The sequence below is a fragment of the Lithobates pipiens genome, unplaced genomic scaffold (genome assembly GCF_037356315.1).
Source record: "Lithobates pipiens isolate NorthernLeopardFrog02 unplaced genomic scaffold, aLitPip1_a1.2 Scaffold_19, whole genome shotgun sequence".
NCBI classification, from domain to species: domain Eukaryota; kingdom Metazoa; phylum Chordata; class Amphibia; order Anura; family Ranidae; genus Lithobates; species Lithobates pipiens.
In genome coordinates, this window is record NW_027507764.1 from 463,588,216 (window position 1) to 463,615,495 (window position 27,280).

The following is a 27,280-nucleotide window of genomic DNA, read 5'->3' on the forward strand; positions in this document are numbered from 1 at the left end:
TTTATATTTCTCCACATTCAATTTGCAACAGTGAGGAGATCAAAATTGTGTGTGATTGATGACCAAACCCTTAAAAAAGATTCTAATTATGTCCCATTTTCATACACAGGAAAGTCTCAGTCTGGAGGAGACAACGGCCAGCAGCCAGATGGAGTAGCAGATCCCTCCCCTATGCCCTACTGCTAAAAGGGCTAGGAAGAGCAGGAATCTGGAGGCCACAGCTTCCTTCCTCAGCCAGGCCATTACTGCGTTCCATACAGACCCAGATGAGGCTGAGGGATTTGCTGTGGTGACAGCCAATATATTAAGGCAGATGGCCGGTGAGCAAAGGAGCAGGTGTGAGGAACTCATCCTACAGCTCCTCAATAAGGGGGTGAGGGGCCAATTTTCAGAAAACACCCACCTGTGTGATTTTGTGGCCCCACCTCCACCACCTACACAGCCAACCCACACACCACAGCCACCCCACCCACCACAGCAGCATGGCGGTCAGTGGCAATACCAGCTCCAAGACCCCCAACAAGCCCGCTGGTCTGAGGATTTGAACCCCTTCCCCACTTACTAAATTCTATTATTTTGTTTGTTTTGTAATAATGTTTTTGTTATATTTTCTATATTTTTGGATACATAGAATGCAGTTTTTGGTTAAGTTCTTTTTATTTGGATGACAGATAGCATGTCTATTTTAATTTATTTTATTTTTTTCTACACAATAAAAAAAATGTGGAGAATAATACTTGGCTATGTGTTTTACTTCAAATGACAGTTTGGGAGTAGGCAGTTACATTTTAAAAAATGCAATGTAAAATTAACAAGGGACACCAACATAGTTGTATCGTTGATCTTAAAAACTCAGGGATAATGGTGTTGTTGTAACTTGGCCAAAAAAACAAACAAGAATTATAACAATATTATTGATCACTATAAAACAAAAGCCTTTTAAAATACATTTGCCATAACTCCATCAGTATCACCAGCAAAGCAGCTTCATTATTATCCCATTAAAGAAGAAGAGAATGTGCACTACATTTTGATATTTCATGATTTGCCGCGCCACGGATGTTAATTCTCCATTACGAACGCTAGTTTACAAGACCGTCCGCTTCCGGCTCATTCATTGCTTCTGATCGTGCTTGTTTGTACTTTCAACTTTTGTGTGACAGACTTGTGTACTGACCATCAGAAAATCTGACAATCGACCGTTGTCCACCGAGAATTTACTAGCCTGTCATTCAACATTTGTTGGCCGAAAGTTGGACAACAATTGTCAAAAGGAGCGTACTAACAGTAAGATTTTAGGACAACGGTCTGTCAACAGACAATCCTCTGCCAACAATTGGATTGTGCGTACAAGGCTTAAAGGAACAAGGTTGAGAAACAGGACATCGTTGCAATATGTCTTAAGAACCTTAATCCTTAACCTTTTGTTAGAAAAGAGTCTTGCACATCTATATAATGAAATCTCTGATCACAGTACAGACAGGGTTAATTCAAGTGAAAACTGAGGAGTTTTTTTTAAGTCTGGAGTTTTCAGATAAGGGCATTTAAAAGTTAAGCCACAAGTTTAAATATTTTTTTAAGTTATGCTATGTGAATATGGGAATATATAGCCAATGTAAAGTATATGTTATCCCAATTTGGCTACAAATGTGGAAATACGCTTTAAGTATATGGCATTAGGTAACATAACAGTGACATTACATGCTACTTATGCCCATGAACTTTGCCCAGAAAGGATTAGCATTCAAATGGAGGCTATAGTTAAAGAATTTGGTTTTCCTGTGTTGTTGGTTCTTGCCTAATCCTCAGGCATGCTCTTTAATCAGTCCATGGGTGAGAGCAGATGGCCATCCCTACTAAGAATAAGAACACTGACCTTGTCAAGTGTTGCCATTGCCCACTCACAGGGCCTGACCTTGGAACAATATTCATGCCGTAAACAAGGTTAAAGTTAGTTATAATTAATTTGCTGTATATTAACTTTATACCTATATTAAGTATTAATCTGAACAGTGGTGTATTTTGGTTTACAGCTATCTTAAACCTACATATTAAAATCTGATGCGTCATTGGAAAATGGGGGTGGGGGGGGCAGTCTGCTGAGGAATATCTTATATATTAATGCAAATAGAGAGCACAACAAACATTTACCAATTTATGCTGTGGCAGGTATATCTCAAAATTAACCCTACAACTCTACAATAATATAACCTAAGTTAAATGAACAAAGTAGAGGGGGTTCCTGACACACACATCATACAACATGTGAGTGCACTATACTAAATAGAGATGAGAGTCAGGTTCACCCCTACCATGCGTTTTTGAAGCCACTTGATCAGTGAAGTTCATTAATTGTGAACTTTTGGCCATACGTTAGGCTCACAGAAGCCATATTGTCAGTGTGTTTTGGAGCCCTTAGGAAGAGTTGACAGTTGTGTATAGGTAGAGATACCGTTTTTATCTTTTTTTTTCTTTTTTTTTTTAAGCATAGTACTTTACATAGTACTGGTACTTTTTTTCCCGGAGGCAGTGCCAGCTTCCCATGGTGTTTGTGATTCACTCATTCCTAATACCTAAAGCCTAACCCAATATTTTAATGAACATTAAATAGTTTAACTGACAAAAAAACAAGATATTTGCTTCAGTGGCTGTGAGCGCTGTATGAAATATATCTAGCCTCAGCTACATAAAATATACATCCTTGTGTTCCAGCAGCAGGTCAAGGACTTCTTGTCCCACTTCTGGAACAAAATCGGGGTTGGGCTGAGTGCTGCTCAGCCATTCACAGGAAGCTTTGTATTTTATGAATGATTGGCTGTCATAGTAGCCACATGATCGATGCCCATTCTGTTTTCTCCCAATCATAATTAGAGATTAGAAGCTGTCTGTGATACTGTAGCTTGGTACTGTGCTGCAAGTGTGCAGTGAGCACCCTCTCAGCACAAAAACCTCAGCTGCCACGGAAGCATTTATGTAACATGTGGGCATTAAGGCCCACCCTCCTTGCTGTCACACATTTGTGTTACATTGATGGCCTCCCTTGTGCACTCTCCCTGCGCGTGCTGTGATCACAGAGTCACTGAGACTCAGGTGATCATCGATCCTCCGAGTAAGGGGCCAGTCCCAGCCCCTTGCCATGTGATCAGCTGTCAGCCAATGACAGCTGATCACATGAGCAAAACAAAAGCTTGGTGATCTTTTTTTTTCTCCTCACGTTGACAGCGGAGGAGGAAAAAAAAGCCGATCACGGGCTCATCTTAAAGGGACATCGGTCCCGAAGAGGAAGAGGCAATTATGCCTCATTTATGCCATCTGACAGTGCCCACAGTGCCCACAAGTGCCACCTATCAATGCCCACAAGTGCCACCTATCAATGTCCACCAGTGGTGCCAATCAGTGCCACCTAGAAGTGCTGCCTATCAGTGTAACCGATCAGTGCCCATCACTGCCACCTATCAGTGCCCATCAGTGCCGCCTCATCAGCGTACATCAATGACAGACAAAAATTAGCCTTTTTAAAATTTTATAACAAAATTTAAAATATATATTTTTTTTTAATTCAGTCTTTTTAAAAATTTTTAACAAAAAATAAAAAAACAAACAGGTGATCAAATACCACCAAAAGAAAGCTCTATTTGTGGGAAAAAAATTATAAAAATTGAATTTGGGTATAGTGTTGTATGACCGCTCAATTGTCATTCAAAGTGTGTCAGCGCTGAAAGCTGAAAATTGGTCTGGATAGGAGGGGAGTTTAAGAGCCCTGTAAACAAGAGATCCGCTTTAGGGCCGTTGTCATTTTCTTCAAGTGGATTTTGCATTAAAATACAAGTCTATAGGAATGAAAAACCCACTTGCAGCAGGTCAGAAGGAGATAAATGGCAGGTCAAATGTGCAGTCCATGAATTCTGAGGCCGCGTACACACGGGCGGACTGTTCGCCCAACCTTGTCCGCTGAACAGTGTTTGGGCGGACAGTCCGCTCGTGTGTGGGCTTTCAGCGGACAGTTTCAGCGGACAGTTTGACGGACAAAGTCTTTCGGAAATTCCGAAAAACTGTCCTCTGAAACTGTGTTTGAGCGGACAGTCCGCCCGTGTGTAGGCTACTTTCGAAATGAGCAAACTGTTCCCGCTCGGAGGGAAGTCTGCTCATTTCGAGGTAGGCGGGGCCCGCGACGGAGACGTCGCGGGCTCCGCCGCCTGGAATGGGCTTAAAGGGGAACCCCAACGCCGAAAAAAATCGGCGTGGGGGTTCCCCCAAAGTCCACAACAGACCCTTGTCCGAGCACGCTACCCGGCCGGCCAGGAAAGGGGGGCGAGCGAGCGCGCCCCCCCTCCTGAGCCGTACCAGGCCGCGTGCCCTCAACATGGGGGGTGCCTTGGGGAAGGGGGGGCCGCGCGGCCCCTCCACCCCAAAGCACCTTGTCCCCATGTTGATGAGGACAAGGGCCTCTTCCCGACAACCCTGGCCGTTGGTTGTCGGGGTCTGCGGGCGGGGGGCTTATCGGAATCCGGGAGCCCCCTTTAAGAAGGGGGCCCCCGGATACCGGCCCCCCACCCTATGTGAATGAGTATGGGGTACAATGTACCCCTACCCATTCACCTGTGAAATAAAGTACAAAAAAAAACACAACACAGAGAAAAAATATTTTATTGCACAGCTCCGGGGGTCTTCCGTCTTCGGGGGTCTTCTCGCCGGACTCCTCCGCTATCTTCGTGTAGCTCTTTTACTAGCGGAGGAGTCCGGCTTTCTTCCTCCCCGCCGCCGGCCTCTTCTCCCGACTTCGGGGGTCTTGTCCCCCTCTTCGGTTCTTCTGCCGGGCCACCGCGCCTTCTTGTAGCTCTTTTACAGGCGGTGGCCCGGTCTTCTGTCGCCGCCGTCACCGCCGCCGCCTTCCGTTCTTCTGTCGCCGCCTTCCGTTCTTGTTCTTCTTCTTGTTCTTCTTCTTCTTCTCCAGGAGATGTTGACACGTCGCTCTCTCCGGCCGGAATGCCAGAGCCGCGCTGTGCGGTCACTTATATAGTGACAATGGGGCGGTGTCACATGGTATATGTCACATGGGTTGGTCACATGGTGACCCCGCCCCTTACGATGTCATAGTCCCCATGTGACATCAACCCATGTGACCAACCCATGTGACATATACCATGTGACACCGCCCCATTGTCACTATATAAGTGACCGCACAGCGCGGCTCTGGCATTCCGGCCGGAGAGAGCGACGTGTCAACATCTCCTGGGGAAGAAGAAGAAGAACAAGAAGAAGAACAAGAACGGAAGGCGGCGACGGCGACAGCGACAGCGGCGACAGAAGACCGGGCCACCGCCTGTAAAAGAGCTACAAGAAGGCACGGTGGCCCGGCAGAAGAACCGAAGGCGGCGACAGAAGAACGGAAGGCAGCGGCGACAGAAGACCGGGCCACCGCCTGTAAAAGAGCTACAAGAAGGCGCGGTGGCCCGGCAGAAGAACCGAAGAGGGGGACAAGACCCCCGAAGTCGGGAGAAGAGGCCGGCGGCGGGGAGGAAGAAAGCCGGGCTCCTCCGCTAGTAAAAGAGCTACACGAAGATAGCGGAGGAGTCCGGCGAGAAGACCCCCGAAGACGGAAGACCCCCGGAGCTGTGCAATAAAATATTTTTTCTCTGTGTTGTGTTTTTTTTTGTACTTTATTTCACAGGTGAATGGGTAGGGGTACATTGTACCCCATACTCATTCACATAGGGTGGGGGGCCGGTATCCGGGGGCCCCCTTCTTAAAGGGGGCTCCCAGATTCCGATAAGCCCCCCGCCCGCAGACCCCGACAACCAACGGCCAGGGTTGTCGGGAAGAGGCCCTTGTCCTCATCAACATGGGGACAAGGTGCTTTGGGGTGGGGGGGCCGCGCGGCCCCCCCTTCCCCAAGGCACCCCCCATGTTGAGGGCACGCGGCCTGGTACGGCTCAGGAGGGGGGGCGCGCTCGCTCGCCCCCCTTTCCTGGCCGGCCGGGTAGCGTGCTCGGACAAGGGTCTGTTGTGGACTTTGGGGGAACCCCCACGCCGATTTTTTTCGGCGTTGGGGTTCCCCTTTAAGCCCATTCCAGGCGGCGGAGCCCGCAACGTCTCCTTCGCGGGCCCCGCCTACCTGTACACGCGCTCGAAATGGGCGGATTTGCCTCCGCCTTACGTGGGCGAGTCCGTTCATTTCAAAAATTGAGCGAACTGTTTGTCAAACAGTTCGCTGAAACAGTCCGCTCGTGTGTGGGCAAGTCCGCTCATGCAAATTTTGAGCGGACTGTTTGCCGAAACTGTTTGACAAACAAAGTTGGGCGAACAGTCCGCCCGTGTGTACGCGGCCTGACTGATCTCAGAAATGTCTCAATCTCATGATGATGACAGCATCAAAAATCCAAAGGCCCTAATGCTGCATACCAAGGCATTGTTCTGCGTTTTTCATATTCAAGACAGTTGAATGGAGCACTTGTAAATTATTTGCAAATGAACAGCAATGCGATTGCATTGACATTTGGAGTGTCTCACTAAATAATATTATCAAATAAAAAAAGAAAACAAGCTGAAACACAACAAATTTTATAATAAACATGGTGGCTTATGCTCAAGTAGTAGATCAGCAAAGATTTGCAGATTTTTGGTAGATTATATATTTTTTTCTATTTGCACATATATTTCCTTCATCATAATTACACACATCATTAAAAAATTCAACATTAAAGCACAAATCTTTTTATTTTTTTCATTCTGACTTGCGAAAGGTAACATAATTCTGCATTTTTTTTGTATAAGGTCAGTTTCTCTTACTTTAGTGAATGGGCTGAAATTTAAATTTGCAAAGACTTCTCAATCACTTGCACATGATTGGATTATGAAAGTCGGCAGAGCTTCACCTAATTCATTAAGGTCTTAGAAAAATTCCCTTTCAAAGTGAGAAAAGACAATACTATATGACAATATGGTGTGACGCTTGCAAGTTTACCTATACAACAATGTAAATAAATTTCCTTTAGTGACACTATACACATAGTACTCTACTGTACAGTATTGTACTCTAATGCACTTCCCTCAGTTACATCCTTAAAGTGGATGTAAACCCTCTCCTATACCCAGTGAAATGAATAGCCTCAGATGATATACAGAGATAAAACAAATCCTCCTATATAGGTTTTACATGTATATCTGCTGTCTTCAGCTTTCTACACTTTTTAGAAAGTGCAGATCATGTTACAAATCTTGTTTCCTCATTCAGCAGTGGGTGTGGAGCCTGGGCATACACATAGGCAGGGGAACAAAGGAACATGCAGAGCTGTACTGTGAATAGTAAAAGCTCTCTGCTTATCTATCTCTAATCATCCTTCCGACACAAATTTATATATATCATATATATGTACAATATATGTGTCTAGGTCAGATTTCTTCATGAATGGGGTTCACAACCCCTTTAGCTAAGTTAATTGCATGTTTCGGTAACATGCATAAATCAATAACACACAACATTTTAGTTATAACAATCACTGTGTAATATAGTGTATAAATATTGTAAACAATATAAATTCTGTGCAAAAGTCAGCAAGACAAGTCTCTGTGTTAGACAAGTCTACAGTGCTCTTTAAAAAGTGTCTTGTGCCCAGAGGTAGAAAATCCAATATCTTTACTTATTGTGACTAAGTGCTCCCCTTGTGTACACCACACTCACCAGATCTCCATAACCCCATATAAATGGGTTTAAGAGCTTTATGAGTATATCTTTCCTCCAGCGGCTTTATCCAGATCCGCTCCCCAGGACCACGTCTTCATAAACTTTTCTCCAGTTTGTATATGTAAAAGGAAAAAAAGCCAGGAGGCAGCCTCCAATGGTGTAATTCTGCATTTATTGGCAATTTAAAACAATTAAAGAGGAAGTAAACCCTGATGAGTTTACTTCCTCTTTTTTTCCCTGCAAAGGTAAAGCATAATGGACTACTATGCATCGCATAATAGCCCATTATGTGTCACTTACCTGACACAGGAGCCAGCGAAGTCGCCGCTGTCCCCTGTAGTCCGCCGCATCCATCTTGCTGGTGGCGTCTCGCAGCTCCGCCGCTATCATTCAGCGAAGCCGCGATGACGTCACTCCCGTGCATGCGCACGGGAATCGACAAATGCGGCAGCTTCATTCTTGGAACTGCCGCGTTCAGTGCGCCTGCGCACCGCTGTCTACGGCGCATGCGCCGTAGACAGCGGTGCCCGTTTTCGGGCAAATATCTCCTAAACCATATAGGTTTAGGAGATATTGCTTGGACCTACAGGTAAGCCTTAATCTAGGCTTACCTGTAGGTCAAAGTGGTTTGTAAGGGTTTACAACCACTTTAAAATACAATTACGCCATAACAGTGCTTGGATATGCAAAAGCTACAGCGCATGTAAACCACTTCCTGGAGCCCTCTGCTCTCCACAGACCAGAAGTATGAAAGTAGAAGTGATATAGTAAGCCCTCCCAATTAGTTTCATTACACTGACGTCTTCAAAGTTCCTGAAGACCCATTTATAGGGGGTCATGGAGATCTAGTGAGTGTGGTGTTTACAAGGGAGCACATATCAGTCACAAAAAGTGAAGATATTGGATTTTCTACCTCTGGGCATAAGACACCTTTTAAAGAATACTTTATGAACACTGAGGGGTTGATTTACTAAAGGCAAATAGACTGTGCACTTTGCAAGTGCAGTTGCTCCAGAGCTTAGTAAATGAGGTAAAGCTTCACTTTGCAGAAAGTACCCAATCATGTGCAAGGAAAATTTAAAAAAAAGCTGAATTTTTGCTTGCACATGATTGTATGATTGAAGTCAGCAGAGCTTTTGCTCATTTACGAAGTTCTGTAGAAACTGTTCTTTGCAAAGTTCACAGTGTATTTACTTTTAGTAAATTAACCCCTGAATCTCAACACAGTTTATTGGATAAATGTACCTCAGACAGAGGCTAGTCTTGCTGTCTTTGGCACAGAATTTACATTGTTTACAATATTTTTGCACTATATTGGACAGTGATTGTTAATCATCAGTCAGCTGCGTCCAGGCTCAGACATCTGTCCCGGGGTTGCAGCTAAGTGCTCTGTGTGCGGCTACATGCAATCATCAGCGGAAGCTGTCAGCGCCGCATTTGTTTAAATGGGCTGGGTGGCCAGTGCTAATTGCATAACCCGGTCATGCCTGCAGCAAAAATCTGCAGATTCTTGCCACAGGAATCTGAGAGCCATAACAAACTGGGCATGTGAAAGGGGCCGAAGAGAGCCTTCAGAGACAGGGTCACACCAGAGGCTACATCACAGCTCTGGACCTGGAAAGAGCTCTGTGACTAACAGTACGCAAACATCTGGAAAGCACCATCGTGCATTGCCCAGTGCCTGAAGGTCACATTCCAGCCTAGCCTCATGATGTGCAGAGGCCTACCCACAGAGAGAGTCTTCAAAGACTGGGTCAACCAGAGACTGTGCCTGGACCCTAAGCACACTATGCGGTCACTTAATACAGTACCCAAAGGTCTTTAAATCATTACAAGCAGAACCCAATTCCCATAGGTCACTTTCTATTCTAGCACCGCAAACTTCTAGACCAGCGGGGTCCAGGTACTGCCCCCAAAGCTGTTGCTGATGATACATTGAGCCGGATATCTGCTGTGTAGAGATTATCTCAAACAACATACTATGATTCAGAGGAAAGGGCATCCAAACTCCTGGGACACTAGCAAAAAAACTGAACCATGATAGTTATATGCAGGGTTATAGGGACTGGCATTTAAGGGTTTTTCTGTTTGCTAGTGTCCAAACCACCTGTAGGCAGTAGCATATAAGCCAAATATTTAGGAAAGTCTACATTCATAAGTCCCTTAATGAACAATAAAGAAAATTATTGTTGGGCTTAAATACACTTTGAAGGAAGGGGAAAATAATGGATCTATTCTTAGAATGAACAAGCATTCAATTAAGTCATCAACAAGTGACACACCACATAATATTAGATTTTTTTTTTTTGCCCATAGTTTCACTTTAAGTTGCATTTTTTACTTTTATTTTTTTTTACTTAGACTATTTTAATTACAAATTTTATTGTAGGCTTTAATAGCACAGACAGTGCCCAGTAAGAATGTGGCGTCATAACATTTGCAGATGAAATATTATAAATGACCCTTCAGGTGACTGATTATATCTGCATTGTCCTTTGGAAAGAGCATTCTAATTGCACTATGCCGTAAGAACAATCATCTTCCACTTGTGCCTTATTTCACCCTTTTACGTGTATCCTGGTTAAGAATGAAAAGTGTTAGTGACTTGGTCATATTTCAGTTCAGGTCACTGTCTCATGAGCTGGCTTTATTTGATGTAATGAAAGCTAGGTGAATGTTTATTGGATTTAAATGTGAAGGCTTATTGGTTTGAGATAGGATGAAAAGAAGAATTTGAATGCAAAAAAAGAAGAGGAATGAAGATCAAAATTACCTTTATGCCTTCAGTAGCTGCATACAGTGATGGTAAATGGCTGTGGCTTTTAATTCCACCGAAGTCCAAAATGAGCTCATCTGTTTGAATGTAGTAAAAAGATGATGCTATTATCAAAGCAATAACTATACTCAAATAATCATTATTTAGAAGTGTGCCTAAAACATATTTAATTAAGGACATTTTTATCACATGTAAGAAATGCATAAGGGGATCAATCAGCACCCTGCTGATTTGAAACTTGAAAACTAAAGCTGGCCATGCATAAGATTTCTCTTATTCAAACTCTCTGGCTGAAAGAGAAAAATCACTAGATTCCTCTATTCAGGAATTCAAATTGGACAGCTGAATCTACAGCAGTGGTGACTGGTGGGTTCTTCTTTTGGGGGTGGCAAACAAACAGGACCCCCCCATCAGCGTGGCAGGGCACTGAAACAGCACCTCACTGTGGGCGGTCCGTCGCTTACCAGCTTGTGTGGCAGGGCTTGGTGTCCTCTCCTGCTCCTCTGGAGTGCGGGCAGCAGCCGCCGCAGCTCTGGCGCCACCCCTTCTGCCTAAGCATTAGGCATCCAATAGGATCGCCTGATGCTTTGGCCAATCGGGAAACAGGTCTCACAGACCTGCCTCCTGATTGGCCAGGAGGAACTTTACTGTGATAAAGAAAATTATCTGCTTTGCTCAATGCTTTGTTAATGCTCTCCTTTTTTGAAACCTATTAGAGCCTCTGGCTCTAATCAGGTGCTTCAAAAAACACCCACTCCTCATTGGCATCCATGGCCCGGCACCACTGATATGTAGATCAGGGAGCCGGATGCATGGATAGGGGAGGCGGAAGCCACCGATCTACAGTGACCACTATTCTATTCTGACAGCCGGCATCCACAGCTGCCAGAATACCCTAGCAGTGCCAGCATCCAATCCAACCAACAATTTTTCTACCCAACTTTTACAACAAAAGTACATTTTTTCAATTGACTTTTTGTTGAGCTGGGTGGTGTAGACAAGTGTCACCCATAGAACGAATTTTCACCAATTAAGCAGGAATCAGCCAAAATTCAGTCCGTGTATGGCCAGCTTAGGAAAGCAATTTAACTCCACTAAACACAGCCCAACACGTTTATTTTAGTCTGAGCTTCTGATTATCCCTTGTAGGTAGTTACAGCAGAGCTGGATCTAGCCTGTCTGATGTGGGGGTGCAGTACAAAATGTCAGGGGGCAGAAGAAGGGAGATCAGCAGGGCAGAGGATAGGGTCAGCCATTTTTAGGGCAGTGTACAGGGAGTCAGTATGGCAGAGGATAAGGTCAGCAGTTTTTGCAGGGCAGTGTACAGAGGTCATTAGTGTACAGGCATCAGCAGGGCAGAGGACAGGGGTCAGAAGGGAATTGTAGGGGGACAGCACGGTGGAGGACAGGGGTCAACAGTAAGTGAGGCAGAGTTCAGAGGTCAGTAGTAGGTGAGGTAGAGTTCAGGGATCAGTAGAAAGTGACACAGATAATTGATTTTGCCTAACAGTGGGAGGGGCTTAAAGGGGGATGATTAAATGGAATTTGTGACTAGTCGCTGTATACATAGCACACCTAAACCACAGTCCGTGTACCCACAAAATACTGATATTTACTATTTCACAAATGACAGTCTCATGGATACACAAAAGCCTCAGAATGAAGCACTATTTTTAAAAATGTAACCGTTTTGCTCACATATACTTTTCTGCACACAAAAAGTCATCATTTTGTCTGTCTGAGCCTACCTTAAGGAAGAAATTCAATTAAATCAGCAACTGTTGGGACAAGGAACACCTTGATCAGGACTCTGAAATGTACAACATGAGGTATAGAGTGAAGGGGCCAGGAGTAAGTAACATACAAAAGAACATATAGAGTGCAGCACCTGTTTACATCATATTCCCCCTTACATCAAGAATCCCCATCAGAGTCTTCAGAGTCCTTCCCTTTACATCAGGGTCTCCAGGGTCACCCCCCTATGTCATTGTCCCCAGAGTCACCCCCCTAACATCAGGGCCCCCAGAGTCCCCCTCGTGCATCAGAGTCCCTAAGGTTCCTCCCCTTATCTCAGGATTTCCGGATCTTTACATAAGGATCTCAAAAGTCACCCCCTTACATTAGGGTTCACAGAGTTCCCCACTTACATCAGGGTCTCCAAAATCCCACACTTACATTGGTATTCCCATAGTTCCCACTTCTGCCTTTTCGTTAGGGACACCAGAGTCCCCCTTTCCCAAAATCAGGGTCCCTAGAGTCTCAACCCTTACATCATGGTGCCCAGAGTCACCCCACCTTACTTTACACTTTCTAAAGTCTCTTTACTTGCATCAGGGTCCCCTGATTCATCCCCACCTTACATCAGGTTCCCCACAGTGACCCCTCCTTACATAAGGGTTCATAGAGTCACTCCTTCTTACATAAGGGTCCCCAGAGCCACCCCCCTTACAAAAGGGTCCCCACAGTTACCCCCCTTACATAATGGTCCACAGAGTCACTCCCTCCCCCTTACATCAGGGTCCCCAGAGTCATCCTCCCTTACATAAGGGTCCCCATAGTTACCCCTTTTACATAAGGGTCCCCAGAGCAACCACTCCTTATATAAGTTTTCCTAGAGTCACCCCTTCCTTACATTAGGGCCCCTAAAGCTCTTCTGCTTACATCAAGGTCCCCAGAGCTGCCCCTCCCCCAAATTAAATTAGGGTTTTCAGAGTTTCCTCACCTCCCTTGGAACACATGACAGAAAGTATAAAACAGTGCTGGCAGCCTATATTATACAATACACATCCTGGTGATTAGTGCCATATACATAAATGTGTTTGTGACATATAAAATCAAAACACAACAAAATTATATATAATATAATATGCACAAATCTGTAAAGTGCTTGGTGCTCCAAAACTTTGCAAAATATGAGGTAACTCCCCCTTCAGTGACCCCACTCACCAGAAACAATAGTCCCTCAGCTTCGCAGTCTGGAATCAAAAAAGGCAGTGATCTATTATTCTGGGGATATGTAGGATGGTTCCTCAACAAACTCTTCCAAGAGGGTGCTTTACGACAGAAAGGATATGCCACACTCCATAGATGGGAAAATAGAGAAAAAAACTCATAGTGAAATACCGCTTAACATAAATTATCAAGCTTATTACAAACGCCACTTACAGGATATTTGGCAAAGACAGGCATCAGTAAAAAACATCTGAGTTCGCCGCTGTATGGCATGCCTTCCACAGAGGTGGAAATTGTGTCAAATTGCGTCAATAGTTATGATGAACCGGAAGTATGTTGACGTGTTTCCACCCACCAGGGCATCATCAAAGGACATCTATTCCCTTGGAACACAGTCCACTGCTTTCCATTATAACTGCAGCCAGCAGCTACATGAGAATGCCGGGAGGCGGGCACTGGCCAAAAGTCTGGAGGAGGAAGTTTCATCCTCCTCTCTGAATACTGGGGACGGAGCTAGCACTTGGAGAGAAGAAAGAAATGGCTGCACATCCAGAACTTCCGATTGCCTTTTATTTTGCTTCACAAAGATAACACCAGAGACACCAAACTGTGGTCACATAGACGCATTTCACACATACATCTTGTGCTTAATCATTACCATCTATGTCTCATTGGGGAGAGTTACCTTCACTTCCTGTTCCATAGCCAAAAGAGAAAGTGAGAATAAATCCTTGCTAATTAAGGGAATCTCTTGGGGCTCTCCAGGTCACCAGAACTAGTATCCCAATTGGAAGATTTACCCTCTTTTACTTTTCTGGGGACAACACAAATTTTAGATTTCCTTTACTTTCACTTTCAATGATAATGGTAAACAGGACAGTTATGCCGCATACACACGACCAGACTTTTCAACATCAAAAGTCTGACGGAATGATTCCGGCAGACTATTCGATCGTGTGTGGGCTGCAGCGGACTTTTGATTTGCAAAAGTCTGACAGACTTTAGAAATGGAACATGTTTCAAATTTTTCCGAAAGAACTCCGCCGGACCCAGTTCCTACCGAGAAATCCGCTTGTGTGTGTGCTAGTCCGACGGACAAAAACCGATGCGAGGGCAGCTATTGGCTACTGGCTATGCACTTCCTTATTCTAGTCTGGTCGTACGTCATCACATTCGAATCCGTCGGACTTTGGTATGATTGTGTGTGGCCAAGTCCGTTCATTCGGAAAGTCCGTCAGAACTCTGTCAGAACTCCGTCAGAACTCCGTCAAAAGTCTGTCGGACCTAAGTCCGGTCATGTGTACGCGGCATTAGAGAGGGTGAATCCCCCAGACGGGGGCACAGACAGCAAAAAAAAATAATTAATAAGGTGTTCTAATACATCTCCACTCCAAACTCCAAACTAAAACAGTTTTAACTTTAGTTATACTTTAAGGCAAGCATTATTGCTAATTTTGTGATGACCTAGAAAAAAACTTTGTACTTGTCTCTGTTGTTTATCTATTCATAAGTGTCATGTGCCTTATATGCATGTCCTCAATTTCAGTTATGCATTAGGGCAAGGCTTGGTTTGTCTGCTCTCTGGAGTTTATTTTTCAATAAACCTGATATTGAACACTGATATCACTCATGGTGCATTGACACCGATTTCTAGCACCAAGCATTCTTATGCATAGATTTGGTGGGTACAGCCATTTCTCATTTTCCTTTCTAAAATAACTTGTAACGTTGGAACAAACAGAGGCAGGAATCAGACCTGAAATCAGTTTTATAGATAAGTGTTGATTTAGGAAACAAAATGAAAAACAAAATGATTATATAATACACCACATGGGAGCTACAGTGTAGGGGTCGGGAGTATTTAATGTACAGAATGGTATACAGAATGCAGCAGTTAGGATTATATAACACTGTGCCCCTTACATTGCTGGTCAGTAGTAGTAAGAAATGCCTAAGCCCTTGTACACACGGTCGGACATTCTGACAACAAAATCCATCGGATTTTGTCCGAAAACTTGTGTTGCATACACACGGTCGGACAAAGTTGTCGGAAAATCTGATCGTACGTAGCGTGATGACGTTATTTCGTTACGACGGGACTACATTCAGGCTAGTAGCCAATAGCTTTGGTCTAGGAATTTGATCTGAGCATGTGTGGCACTTTGTCTGATCGGAATTCTCTACACACAATCGGACAAAGTCCGATCGGATCATGTTGTCGGAAAGTTTTATAGCCCAGCTCTAAAACTTTGTCCGTCGGATATTCGGATAGTCCGATGGAGCCCACACACAGTCTGATTATCTGACAACACAGTCCGATCGGACATTTTCCGTCTAAATGTCCGACCATGTGCACAAGGGCTAAGTGTCAATGGGAGGGAAAAATGCCCCGTCATAGTCAGTCACAGCAAAAATACCCTGATGTTGATAAAAGATGACAGATGAGAAGTGGTAAGTCTCCAAGGGGAATAAGTGTATTTACCAAGTTCAGAGTGGTGCATTTTACTAATTATATACTGTGCTGCTTTACAAATAAGAGGAGCATTACATCTAGTAGCATTTTCCGTAGAAGAAGATAAAGTAAGTGTTGATAAAGGTTGGGGAAACTTTTTGATGAATGTTTTGAAGCATTAGAATTCTGCACAGTTGTTATATTTGTTATATATTGGGTGAATGATTCACAGGCAAATGCCTATGATTTATGGTAGATCTTAGGTAAATATCCAGCAAATCTGAGATTTGACCTTTTATAAACCAACCCATTAGTCGAGTTATTTGTCTTTCAGGAAAACTGCAAGAGACAAAAAGAACAGCTGTGTGAGAAGTTTGATTATTTATATGCTATACTTGAAGAAAGAAAAGGGGAACTAACCCAAGTAATCACAAGAGACCAAGAAGAAAAATTTGATTATGTTAAGTCTTTAATAAAGAAATATGCAGATCATACGGAAACAGTTTCAAAACTGGTGGAATCAGGAATTCAGTTCATGGATGAGCCAGAAATGGCAGTGTTCCTTCAAGTAAGTCCATATGACCACAAGGAATATCTGTAGATTTTATATATTCACTCTCAACTGTGCATTTGAGATTTGGAATTGTTTAGAACAGTATACAAGGTGTTTTAAGCTTTATTAACCATGATTTATGTGGTAAAAAGTAATTTTTTAATAATGTTCTTCATTGTCCAGACACAGAGAACTGATGGACACTCTCAAACCAAATGCAAAATTCTACTACTAAATAGGGGATTCAAGTAGAAGATACTAAACCTGCTATTTGCCTTCTGTTAATTACTTGGTAGTAGCAGCTTGAATGTAGTTAACAGTTTCTGATTGAATATATTAATCCTAATACTGCAATGTTGCTGAATTTGTGATAGAGTTGGTTAAATACTAAAGCTTTGCAAATTTTTACAGAACCCCGGTAACTCTTCTGATAAATATAGGGATACATTGTTTGGTAATCCATAAATTTGATTTGGGAATTTTTGTTTATGCATATATTTGCCAGGGGAAGCTTACTAGATAGTTGTGATCCTCTATCAAAAATATAACACCATCATGAAAGGGAATGCTATGTAGATTTTTTGTGGAAAATATTAATCTTTAATTTTAATTTTGTTTTGTATGCTTCGCAGAATTCCAAGGCTTTGCTACAAAAGTGAGTGTCGTTTTATACGGAAATTATTATGAAAAATTGTATAGCTTAGCTTGGAATTATAAATTTGATCTTATGCTCTTTAATATTTAAGAATAACAGAAGCATCCAGAGGATTTCAAATGGAAAAAATTGAACCAGGATATGAAACCATGAATCACTTCACAGTGGACCTAAACAGAGAAGAGAGAATACTACGTGAGATAGATTTTTATAGAGGTATGCACCATGTTCTGGAAGTATGTTGCATATTAGGTATAGAAAATATTTGCCATTAAAATAAATGAAACTATTTATGTTGGTGAAATTGTTTGAATACAATAAATAAAATCTTAAGGTTTTACACAAAGGAAGACATTTTATATACAGTATCTCAAAAAAGTGAGTACACCCTCACATTTCTTAAAATATTTTATATCATTGAATGTGACAACACTGAAGAAATTATACTTTGCTACAATGTAAAGTAGTGAGTGTACAGCTTGTATAAAAGTGTAAATGTGCTGTCCCCTCAAAGTAACTCAACACACAGACATTGATGTCTAAACCACTGGCAACAAAAGTGAGTACACGCCTAAGTGAGAATGTCCAAATTGGGCCCAATTAATCAGCTATTTACCTCCCCAGTGTCATGTGACTCATTATTACAAGGTCTCAATGTGTGAATGGGGAGCAGGTGTGTTAAATTTGGTGTTATCACTCTCACTCTCCCATACTGGTCACTGGAAGTTCAACACGGCACCTCATGGCAAAGAACTCTCTGACTATCTTAAAAAAAGAATTGTTGCTCTACATAAAGATGGCCTAGGCTGTAAGAAGATTGCCACGACCCCAAAACTGAGCTGCATCATGGTGGCCAAGACCATACAGTGATTTAACAGGACAGGTTCCACTCAGAACAGGTCTCGCTATGGTCAACCAGAGAAGTTGAGTGCACGTGCTCAGCGTCATATGCAGAGGTTGTCTTTGGGAAATAGACTTATAAGTGCTGCCAGCATTGCTGCAGAGGTTGAAGGGGTGGGGGGTCAGCCTGTCAGTGCTCAGACCATACGCTGCACACTGCATCAAATTGGTCTGCATGGCTGTCATCCCAGAAGAAAGCCTCTTCTAAAGATGATGTACATGAAAGCCTGCAAACAGTTTACTGAAGACAAGCAGACTAACAACATGGATTACTGGAACCATGTCCTGTGGTCTGATGAGACCAAGATAAACTTATTTGGTTCAGATAGTGTCAAGCAAGTGTGGCGGCATTCAGGTGGAGGAGCAAAGGTCTCTAACATCCACCAACTCTGTTATGTCATCATGGAGGAGTGGAAGAGGACTTCAGTGGCAACCTGTGAAGTTCCATGCCCAAGAGAATGTTAAGGCAGTGCTGGAAAATAATGGTGGCCGCACAAAATAATGACACTTTGGGCCCAATGTGGACATTTTCACTTAGGGGTGTACTCACTTTTGTTGCCAGTGGCATAGACATTAACGGCTGTGTGTTGAGTTATTTTGAGGGGACAGCAAATTTACACTGTTATACAAGCTGTACACTCACTACTTTACATTGTAGAAACATGCAATTTCTTCAGTGTTGTCACATGAAAAGATATAATAAAATATTTACAAAAATGTGATGGGGTGTACTTACTTTTGTGAGATACTTTATATCCACCTCTCCTGTCTGAGAACCTTCCCTGCATTGGTATGGTCTAGTGGGTGAGCCAGTGACTTTTGACATCTAATCAATGGTCCATGTCACACTAGCAATTCTGTAAATGTTGGTAATTTACTGGTTACAGTTAATAGAATAGCAAACGGAACAATCATGATCAGAAGCAGTGGAAAGATGACCAAAGACAGAGAAGGCATTTGTTGTGCTGTAATGCTTTTCAATACTTCTGCTGTAAGAGTATTCCATAAGTAGGAAGGAACCATCAACTTGGCTGAACATTCCTGATTAAGCAAATGGAAAGATATATGCATAGGCAGATTTTGACACTGGCATTTATTGGCCACTTCAGCCCCGGAAGGATTTACCCCCTTAATGACCAGGCCATTTTTTGCAATACGGCATTGCGTCACCTTAACTGGCAATTGCGCTGTCGTGCAACACTGTACCCAAAGAAAATTTACAACAAAAAAAAATGTATTCATCAGTTTAGGCCAATATGTATTCTGTTACATATTTTTGGTAAAATAAATCGCAATAAGTGTATCATGATTGGTTTAAGCAAAAGTTATAGCGTCTACAAAATAGGGGATAGATTTAGGGAGTTTCTAATTTTTTTATTTGTCTTTACTAGTAATGGCGGCGATCTGCGATTTTTAATGGGACTGCGTTGGACAATTCTTTGGGGACCAGTGACAATATTACAGTGATTAGTACTAAAAGAAATGCACTGATCAATGTATAAATGGCATTGGCAGGGAAGGGGTTAGCACTAGGGAGCGATCAAGGGGTTAACTGTGTTCCCTGGGTGTGTTCTAACTGTGTGGGGGATGCGCTTGCTGGGACAACACAGAGATTTGTGTTCCTGATCAAAATGGATTATTTGCACCATTTGCACTTTACATAAGGTTCTATATTTATTGTATTGTTTGTACTTTATATCTTACATTTCTGCATGTTTTCTATATGAAGCTGATATATCGCTACATTAGTTTATTCATTTTTTGTAGATTTGGTATCACAAATTGAGTGTTGGCAGCTTTATCTGGACACAAGCAGGGTCTAATTTTTTTTAATTTGTAATATGTTTACATGTGCCTTAACATATTCTACTTCCAAATGATGTAGAAGATGAAGAGGAGGAAGAGGATGCAGGAGAACCTGAAGATTCTGAAGAAGTTCACACAGAATCTTCCGGTGAAGAGGAAACAGCAGAGCAAGTAACTCAGAGCCCTCAACCCACACCGGAATCCACCATCACGCCAACAAGTACCAGCCAAGAACAGACCCCCCCTCAGGAGACAGATCAGCAGAATCCAAGTCCCCCTGCCCCACAAGTAATTTAAACACCTTAACTCACACTAACATTAATAATGCTGACTTCATGATTAAACCCACCAATTATGTGAATGTTTGTTTAACATGCAACTGACACACCAAACACTTTGATGTTACATATTAATGAAAACCTACTAGTAGAATTTGCTATTTTTAGAAGATGTATTCATTGTGCAACAACACTGATTAGCAATTAAATGTATCAGTTTAATAGATAAAGGAAATATGACATTAATGTACTTACTAAGAAGCCATAGGTGAAAAGCAGACATTAAATTATTTGATGATGACCTTTGCATTCTTTGCATTTTGGAATTTGTTGCTAACATTGACAAGAATATCAAATATTTACCACTCTTATGATAGCTATATTGCGTTAGTTTTCTACAAAAGCCATATATTAATTTCTGTGTTTTTGACTTTAAAGCTAAAGTTTAGGCATGGCACTTTTTACATAGTTACACTGGTTCAGCTATAGTAGACACTGCTACTATAGTGAGCTCCACTAGCTTCCAGCAACCATGCCATGAAGAGGCAGGGTGGTGATGTCATGATCTCCACCTCGTCCAATCAGAGAACATTTTGCATTCATTGAGAGAATGCAAATTGTTCTCTGAATGACACCTGTGCTGAGTGGGCATGCTCCTGTGTTTAAGAAAGCAGGGCAGCTAATCAGCAAAGGACCTGAAAGCCAGTGGCAACCACTGTAGTAGCTATTTCCACAACAGCAATTACCAGCTTCCACGGACATCCCATAGGTATGGTACATACATACTTACATTGGTTCAGGCTGGCTCAATATAACAATATATGTACCTAAACCTCAGCTTTTATTTTTATTTATTTTTATCTTTATTTTACCTGGCATCTATAATTTAAAAATGAAGTGCCCTATAGTGATCAGTAGAACAGATTGTAATGCTCACGGAGGCAATAAGGTCTTCCTAAGGCTAAAGGGATGATCTGCTATTGCTTTGCAACATTTTGTATTCTTACATTTGAGTCAAATCATTTTTGAGATGTTTGTTTACAGAGCTAGGCAAAGAGAACTCTACTCGCTTTCTGCCATACCATGATAGCTAAGGTTTGACTGTAAGCTAGATTCCAAGTTACTACTTCAGCCATGGGTTGTCCAAGTATTTCTACTGGAAAGAGGAGCAAAAGAGAAAGCATGCTCTATGTGTAGGGAACAGATATAAATAGTGTTTTGATATGTGCTGACCATAGCAGTTTGACGCAACACGTGCGTTTGCAATTATCAACATAAAGAATCTAACAAACATTCTTATGCCACGTACACACGATTGGAATTCTGGCCAGAAAAAGACCAATGAGAGCTTTCCATCGGAAAAGGCGACCATGTGTATGCTCCATTGGAATTTAGCTGTCAGAATTTCCGCCAGGCAAAAATTGATAGCATGTTCTCAATTTTCCAGATGGAAAAACTTTCTACCGGAAATTCCGTTCGTGTGTATGCAATTCCGACACGCCAAAAATCGTGCATGCTCAGATTCAACTATGAGACGGAAGCTATTGGCTACTGGCTATTAAATTTCCCTTTTCTAGTCCCGTGGTATGTGTTGTACGTCACCACGTTCTAAACGATTGGAATTTAGTGTGACCATGTGTAGGCAAGACAGCTTGAGCGGAATTCCGTCAGGAAAACCATCAGAGCTTTTTCCGACGAGAATTCCGATCGTGTGTATGCGGCATTAGACAATAAGCAACATGTGTACAGTTATTTTAAAAGCTATTTTAATAAATCTGCAATTGGACCCAATACACAACTTAAAGGAGGCAAATGGGTTTGTTAAAAAACAAACATCTATATTCACCTCTAGCATCGATGTGATGCTGCAGCTGTCCCACACTGGCTTTAAGCCTGAGAACTGAGCAATCACATGACAGCTGATCACTTAGTTCTTGGTCTGCTTAGAGCAGAGAGCAGTGACTGTCAGTCACTGCTATCTGCTTTATTCTAATGAGTGCAGTACAGAGAATGGGGCAGGAGCAGCTGGGTTCACCTGTCAGAATCAGAGGAAGAACCGGATGACAATCAGGCAGTCAGATGGATCCCAACAAAATTGTTGGGATCCTTCCAGAGACTGGAGTGGCTCTGCCTTGTCAGCTGATAAAAATTGTACATACACAATAGGTTTACTGTTTTACCTGCCAAAACATTTGTATTTTTGTTCAACCATTCATGTGATATGCACACCTCTGCCAAGAAAACCACTGCTTTCAAGTTCAGTTCTACAGCTTCCTAAATCCCCTTCCTGCTTATTGAACAGAGGAGAGGCTGTTGATGTATTGTCCAGTAAGCAGGCTAGAGGTAAGAATGTGACATAGAAAGCTGCTTTGCTGAATTAAGAAATAAGAAGGGCATACTCCTGGCTGTCAGGTGGGGCTGATGATGGTAAATCGCAAAACTGATCGTGCAGAATTAGAAAACTTTTGTTGGGTAAACTGTATATTTAGCTCTGTTTAAGTAATTATATTTAATGAATTTGTATTGGCCCATAATATTTAGCATAACCTAAAAAAGTAAACATAGTAATAAAGCCATGTGTGTTATTGCACAGTTAAAGAACACATATACATACAGTATATGATAAACATTTGCAAAAGTTTGCAAAATTTGCAAAGCAAAACATTGAGCAGGTGTTGTTTTCAACACCCTAATCACTTTAACAAGTACAGAAATAATATGATTTGAACTAAATTAGAGAATTTGAGATAGGAATCCCCACAGCTTAGGTAGGACTAGAATTCTATAAAATTTTATTGAATCATGCTGACAATTTGTTTGTAAGGAACTTGTAAAAAAGCTCACCTTTATGTAGGTGTCAGATTTATGTAAAGATTATACGGAGGAATGAAGATTATGTAGTTTCAGTTAGACAGTTTCAAATATACTCTTTGTCATGTGTGTCTATAAATTGTCATTCAATTTGTTACCTTCTTCACTTCCCTCTTCTCTCCTACACAGACAATATTAACATCTGCTCATAGCTGATGGTGTGAATGACATTAATTATAGAAGAAAAATTACTGAATTGGCATTAATTAGGAATCATTATCATTTGTGAATAATTTAAATCATGTTTATTCTAAACTCTTTTTTGCAGTTTGCAAATAATAATTTATTGTGAAAAGCTTTCATCTCCATCCTTACCTTACAATAGCTGTGGATAAGAGTTTTATATTAGCCTTATCTTTTGTGTGAAACATACACAACATTAGGTTAGTACTTTTCTTATGAACAATAGAGGTCCTGTGATCCCTCTTTATCTTCTTTTAGGAATACTAAACATCACACAAAAAAAAAACCTTCAGGTATTTGGGCTAATAGTAATCCTCACAATAGTGTGCGTAAGTAAACCTGTGCTAGATTGACATATCTGACATTTGCAAAACGGTGAATCACGGTGTGTCCACTGCTTTGTCAGAAGATTCCAAAAAAAAATTTTTTATATTTTTTAATAAATATATTAATGTTAAACAGATTATGTAATGTATTTTTATATAGACCTAACATAAGTACCTGAATTTGACTTGTTATTAGCCTTCCATTAATCTCTGCTCTGCAGGCTGCAAAAGACCAATGAGATTCTGCAGAACTGCTCAGGGCTTTTTACCCAACATTAGAAGGTGGAGAGAGTTTAGTGATGACCTTCTCCGTGTGTTGCTGCCCTTTACTTTTGCAATCTCAGGCTGGGTCAGGTCCTAGAATAAAGGTAATTACCGCTACAGGTGGTATCGCTTGTGTTCACACCATCTTAGTATATAAGAGATGAAGGGTGCCAGCTCAGCAAAGTCAAATGGCAGAAAATGGAGAAAGGTCAGCCACACTCCAAAATAATGCCTTTATTAAATGAAGATTAATCCATACATCAATCAGATATATAAAATAATTTCAAATCATAAAAGAAAAGGAAACTAAATAATAAACATGTAATATAAAAATGTGAAGATTCTAAAAAACATTTTTGTTTTGGACATTTATCAATGTTTATACCTCACTTAATGGTTTTATTGGGTATTTGGCAGACACATGAATATCATATGTTATGTATTTGATTTAGAAATATATTATATGTAAGGAGTGCCAAGGAGAGCGATCTGTTGCCTCCCATTAATCTAACCCTGAATTTATAAGGTCACTCCAATATATGTTTATTATTTTGTTCCCTTTTCTTTTATGGGTTGAAATTATTTAATATATTGGTTGCCTTGATTGCCTCTGTGATTACTCCTCCCTCACGTGTGTGAAAGGTTTTTGCAGGGCCACAGCTGATTGCTATCTGGATTAGATACAATTAGTCAGGTGACCACCATATAAAATTTTGTTGTGTATAAAAGACAGATTGCGATCGGTAGTCCTACAGCTATGATTAAGTTCCATTTACAGTGCGAAACATGTCAGATATCATCTGGACCTGTGTCTCTGATTGATGTATGGATTAAGCTTCATTTAATAAAGGCATTATTTTGGAGTGCGGCCATCCATTTTCCATTTTCTGCCAGATCCTAGACTAGTTTGCGTAGGTTGACTGCTGAATAGTAGTCCCGGAACTTGGTATTGCTGTCTGACAAAATAGGGTGGATCACAAAATCAGCTGGGCTGAATTATGAAAAGTTTGGCAGTCAAAACCAGTACACATACTGTATGTATATGTTTCGACTTTGCATGCAGCTATGTGCATGGAGTTCAGCCTTGCAGAAAAGCAGGCATTAAAATTACAGTTGTTAAAATAAGTCTGTGGGATTGTTGGTAATGAATTTAGCTGTTTGTAATCCCCTATCATACAAACTTTAAATGTTATAGTAATTACCTATACCATATATTTATCTATCAGTATTACTAAGCACAAAATCAGATTTCGGTAAAAATAGGTAAATTATGTTTGGTGACCTTATATAATGATACATCACATGTAAAAAATAAGTGCATACCACCCATGTTTGCTGGATTACTTCCTCCAGCAAAATATCTCTTGCCAAAACAAAAACAAAAATTATTGTGTGTCTAAATTTTCTCTAATCTATTCAAATAAAAATAAAAAAATTGGTTCCACATTAACCTCATCTATGATGTATTCTAGTAAAGAAAAGATCACAAAATGATTTCCAAGATGTACCCTTCCTTTCGCCATCATCCAAAATGCATATGCAAGGACAGAAAATACAGAATCATTATGAAAATTTTAGTGATATTCAATTACATTTACATGTAAAATTGTAGCAATTTACGATCTATAAAAATTTTTATCTATCTATCTATCTATCTATCTATCTATCTATAGATCTATCTCTCTTTTAATATATGCACAATATTTACACATTATTGAGTGTTATAACACCAATTTGGTACTAACAAAAGTATTTTTCTGACAATGTTTAGAACTCTAACTTCTGTGTAATAACTAACCTAGAATTTGAAAAATAACATTATAATCTGTGGCTTTCTTCTGTGGAGTACCACAAGCAATGAACATTAACATCTTGATTATTTTGTTTTCTTATCTTGGGAAGTTCAAGGGATGTATTGCTTTGCCTTATAAGCTGAATTTCAGATGCACTATATACAGAAGTTTGAGCAGCATTCCAAAAGATAATGTCTCTGTTTATTTTATCTGTCCTGATAAAGGGTAGTGTTGAGCCAAGTGGTATTCAACAGACGCCTAATGCTCAAGTGCTCTCAGCAACAGAAACTTCAGACCGCTTGTTATACCCTAGCTGGTATAAGAACCAAACATGGCAACAATCCAGCTCTAACAAGGCCCCAGTGACTGAGGCTGTGGGTCCAGTAAATTCTCCCATTCCAAAGGAAATGACTGTAAAGAATGTAGATCCACCAGCAACAACTTTTAAGGAGAGCATAGCAGGGACTGGTAAGGACACCAGTTCATCTGCAAATATGCCACAGGTTAGTGAACCTCTCCATGTTGTATTTGTGAGCAATGAGCTTGCTAGGCTTGCAAAATCATAAAGAATGCCTTGCTATATCTGTGCTGCTTCATCACTACATATGTTCAAGTGAAGAAAAGAAGCAAAATATTGTAAGCCGCATTCTAAAAATATTTTTTATTAATAATTTTTATAACTTCCATTTTTGTATTCTTGTTTTAGCTGTTCTGAATATACATTTGCTAAAACTTCCTAAAATGTTCTAAAAAAAAACTCAAAAAAACAAGTAGCACTACAATTTAGAAATGTAATCCTTATTATTCAGCAATGGGTAGTACTAATAAAACGAGAGCCAAAAATCACTGTATTGAAAAGCAACCTATTTTGTTAATTGTTTATCTCTCAAAACAGTAAAATAGAATAGCACATAACATGCACATACAAAAGGTAAAATGTTTAACCTTATATCATAAATGTTACCTTTTAGTTCTTAAAGGGTTAGTTCATCTTTACAGAAGAAATGAAAACATGAACTAACTTTCTACACTCTCCCCACCCTCCTGGTCCTTGCTGCACTTACCTCTGTGGGTGATACAATTTCACTGTTTACGCAGCCTGGTCAAGCAACTCAGGGGTTTGAAAACCATGCTGCTCTTCCTCTTCTTTTCCTAGGGACACCAAGATGGTTCAGAGCGGTTCTGATTAGTCAGTGCCAGCACATGACCAATCGGAACTACTCTGATCTGTCCAGATGTCCCTAGGGAAATAATATGAAGAACAGCATGGTTTTGAAACCCCAGGATCATTTCTCCAGGCTGCGTAGACAGTAAACTGTATCACCCACGGAGGTAAGTGCAGTGGAGACAAGGGGTGGGAGGGTGAGGAAGGTATAGGGTGTTAGTTCACCTTTTAAAAAAAAAAAATTAAAAGCTGAGCTAACCCTTTAATTTTCTCTTTACTCAATATTATGTTTTTTCAAGGTAAAACATGTCTGTCTATAGATCAGCTATGAGCACTACCAACAGAGTAATGAGGAAACTGTAAACAATATTCTTTACACAATACAACAGACATTTACAATTATATATAGCTTTTAATAACCCTGCGTTCCAAGTACTCCCTGGTATTCGTTATCTTATCTCTAATATACACTTATACAGTTATTACCAGCACTTTATGGCTGTATATCAACGGTTTTTAAACAATCCCCAATGTTAAATAAAACATCACTGCACTACAAAAATAACTGATATAAACCCAATTTTGTTCAGAAGGGAAATTATATCAGCAGTAGAAATGCAAA

The 27,280-nt window shown here is 41.0% G+C and overlaps 1 protein-coding gene across 3 annotated transcripts in view; it reads left to right on the top strand.

Annotated features, from left to right (window-relative positions):
* The window catches only part of TRIM55 (tripartite motif containing 55), a 223,722-nt gene that overhangs the window by 123,738 nt on the left and 72,704 nt on the right, over positions 1-27,280 (top strand). For 2 of the 3 annotated variants that reach the window (XM_077492808.1, XM_077492806.1), the window contains exons 5-8: positions 16,199-16,432; positions 17,050-17,072; positions 17,164-17,288; positions 19,858-20,066. In XM_077492808.1, coding sequence (XP_077348934.1) covers positions 16,199-16,432; positions 17,050-17,072; positions 17,164-17,288; positions 19,858-20,066 — 591 coding nt within the window. Of the gene's footprint in view, positions 1-16,198; positions 16,433-17,049; positions 17,073-17,163; positions 17,289-19,857; positions 20,067-25,717; positions 25,997-27,280 lie in introns of all 3 variants that reach the window. The other variant, XM_077492805.1, reaches the window with a different exon arrangement.